This window comes from Anarhichas minor, unplaced genomic scaffold (assembly GCF_050575085.1).
Source record: "Anarhichas minor isolate MPS153535 unplaced genomic scaffold, ASM5057508v1 ptg000004l, whole genome shotgun sequence".
Lineage (NCBI taxonomy): Eukaryota > Metazoa > Chordata > Actinopteri > Perciformes > Anarhichadidae > Anarhichas > Anarhichas minor.
Window position 1 is genome coordinate 7,027,884 of NW_027466450.1, and position 2,997 is coordinate 7,030,880.

General features: G+C 42.7%; 1 protein-coding gene across 1 annotated transcript; it reads left to right on the forward strand.

Moving 5' to 3' along the window:
- The first annotated feature begins 1,108 nt into the window (after positions 1–1,108).
- On the forward strand, positions 1,109–2,514 carry dlx2a (distal-less homeobox 2a). The gene is made up of 3 exons (XM_076103715.1): positions 1,109–1,418; positions 1,872–2,056; positions 2,191–2,514. Exons 1-3 carry the CDS (start codon positions 1,109–1,111, stop codon positions 2,512–2,514), a joined length of 819 nt encoding a protein of 272 aa, XP_075959830.1.
- The last annotated feature ends 483 nt before the right edge of the window (positions 2,515–2,997 follow it).

A 2,997-nucleotide genomic window follows, 5' to 3' on the forward strand; every position in this document is an offset into this window, starting at 1 on the left:
TAATAAAAGAAACTGTGCTGCCATCCTGTGGCGGTGAACAGGTGCCTCAACAACTTTGTCATCACATTAACTTCTGTGCTTCACAAGAACGAAACACATCACCAACACTTTGGACTCAAAATGAAGTTGTTGTGGTGAACCATAGTTCTGTGAACCTTGTCACAGTAAATAGGAGTTTGATTATCAGGCGGTTCATGTTTTTGTTGTGTTTTGTTTTTCTTGCAGACAAGTAGTAAGTCAGATTTCCAACACCTGGGGGCGCTGTAGTTATTTCCTGTTGTCACCGCTTTAAGCATCATATTGGGTTTAATATTGTATCGACACATTTAGATCCCCCTTTGACCTAGTCCTAAACCCAGTGTCCCTCCCTTTCTCTGTGTGGTTCCGACTCGTTCTGTAGACTACTCGTCACTTAGTTTTTAGCTTATTTTTGGCCAGAATGTAAACAAAAACTACACAAAAAAGGCATTGTTTCCCCAAAACGCACAAACAGACATAAATCTGTTATACTGACAAGCGTAAAATTCAAATGAAGAGGGCTAACCGCAATTCAAGTGACAACTAATTTGTGGTCATGTAGTGTCCCTTTCACTGCTGTGTAGTCAAGTACATGATATAGTAAATGCTGAAGTCACGTTTTATCTTCCAGGGTTAGATGGCTGATTGCGCACAGAGTTGATTAAAGTCTGGGTTATAGGACCAGACCTGCTGGGCCAGCAGGAACTGTTCACTGACTCTTTTGAGATGCTTTGAGAGAAAACTCTCTGCAGACAACCGGACCAGACAGACCTGAGCAAATAATGGAGGGTGGACGCGGTGGGGAGTAGTCAGGCGTGCAGCCTTTACTCATTGGCTGCCTCAGACACAGTAGCTCTCCCTCTCTCATAAATGTGCTCCCACCACCGACCGTAGCAGATAATCACAGGCCACTGTGAGAGGGACACACCTTCCGCTGATTTTTGCCGCAGTTTACACGGGGATGCGTTTCGATTCACGAAAAGGTGTCATCAGTCCAAGATTTGAGTCGTGTTTTCAGCTTGCAGTTTTCGCAATTTTGTGATTTTTTTTTCGCGCATAGGTTACGAGGCTGCTCCGCTCCAACTCGAAGATGACTGGCGTTTTTGAGAACTTAAATACTGATATGCATTCGAACCAGATTACCTCAAGCAATTTCCACAGTTTGCATAAATCGCAGGAGTCCCCGACTCTGCCAGTGTCCACGGCAACGGACAGCAGCTACTACAACAACCAACAGCCTGGCCACGGCTCTCCATTTGGCCAACTCGGCTACCAGTACCACGGCAACGCCACCAGCACTGTGCCATATAACGCAAAGTCGTACGACCTTGGTTTCAACTCATCTTATGGTGCATACAGCTCCTACGGCTCCAACTCCTCTCCTACTCCAGTCGATACAGGTAAAGAAGCTATTTTTATTTATTTAGTTTAAATAATATTTTAATAAATTTCATGCTTTTGTTTGAGACCAAACTTCTAAACGTGCTTATGAACTGTATGAAGAGCAAGTTGAATCATAAATAACACATAATGGACAAGACAATTGGCCTACTACGTGTTCAGAAATGATTAAGACACAGACAACTTTTCAGATGCGCACAAAACACCGATAGTGAATTTTCAATTAATGTAGGCTTTTTGTTAAACACAAATCTTAAGCAACCTTTCACTACCTCTGATTTGTTTTTCATTATAATATACAAATCTGATTTTAAAAAATAATAATTATTAGGTGTACACATAACTGCTAAACACAAACTGATGGTCGTGCAAAAATTATTAATAGTTCTATACAACTGGGAAAAAAATAGTCTTCATGCATAACTTGAAATGTTTTTTGAATATTCCCTCAGAAAAAGAAGAGCGCGAGCCAGAAATCCGGATGGTTAATGGAAAACCAAAGAAGGTCAGGAAACCTCGAACCATTTATTCCAGCTTCCAACTGGCTGCACTTCAACGGAGGTTTCAAAAGACGCAGTATTTGGCTCTACCAGAACGAGCCGAGCTGGCAGCATCGATGGGCCTGACGCAAACACAGGTGGGTGCATCAAAGACATTATATTCTGTCAACTGTCCACTCTCAGGTCTGATCTGTGATGGATTAAAACGCTCGAGGGATTTGAGCCGGAAAATAACGATTAATCAATTTTACGCTTGCCATTTGTTTCTCAGATCAAAATCTGGTTCCAAAACCGCCGCTCAAAATTCAAGAAGTTGTGGAAAAGTGGAGAACTCATCCCAGAGCAACACATTGCTTCCAGTGAATCTCCCCCTTGCGTGTCTCCACCAATTACTGCCTGGGACTTTCCACAGAGTCAAAGAATGAACAGTGTCAACTCCAGTTTACCTCAGAGCTGCAGCCCTCCCAACACGTCTGCGCCTTCATCGTTTTTGGCAAACTACTCCTGGTACTCCACCACGAACTCAATGCATCTGCAGCCACCTCTGATCCAGCACCACCACAACTCCGCCATAAGCGCTGGAACGATATTCTGAAAAACAAATACAAAAAAGAAAAGGGTTTAAATCGGACAATACTGGTGAATAGAATGACAAAAATGCCATTACCTTCATTTTACAGACCTCGTGTGTGCGCGCCATGCGAACGTTACAGAAAAGTTAAGGGAGCCAGACAGGCTCATGGACCTTGTCAGTTTTTTGCGCTAGGAAATGGTAGTCGCAGATTTCTACAGTTATTTTTGTATTTATTTATTTTGTTTATGTCGAGGGATGAGTGAACCACTATTACCCAAAGCAATCGCAGCCTGGGCGCAAGCCTACTTTTACGCGGGCGTCACTTTTTCTGCCATATGCGCAAAAACAAAACCTTCATCGCAGGACAACCTGTCACAAATGTAGCACAAGTTAACTGTATGGTGCCTTTTTCAATATGACCTCATTTTGTTGTGCGATAAAACAGTGTACCTTTATCCATTCCTTATGTCAAGTTGATTTATATATAGGCCTGGGGGGATAAGT

Bases quoted from the DNA above. Each gene is read 5' to 3' on its own strand.
- dlx2a (XM_076103715.1), top strand. From the start codon at position 1,109: ATGACTGGCGTTTTTGAGAACTTAAATACTGATATGCATTCGAACCAG. The intron at 1,419-1,871 runs GTAAAGAAGCTA...ATATTCCCTCAG, and splicing joins TCCTACTCCAGTCGATACAG to AAAAAGAAGAGCGCGAGCCA. The intron at 2,057-2,190 runs GTGGGTGCATCA...TTTGTTTCTCAG, and splicing joins TGGGCCTGACGCAAACACAG to ATCAAAATCTGGTTCCAAAA.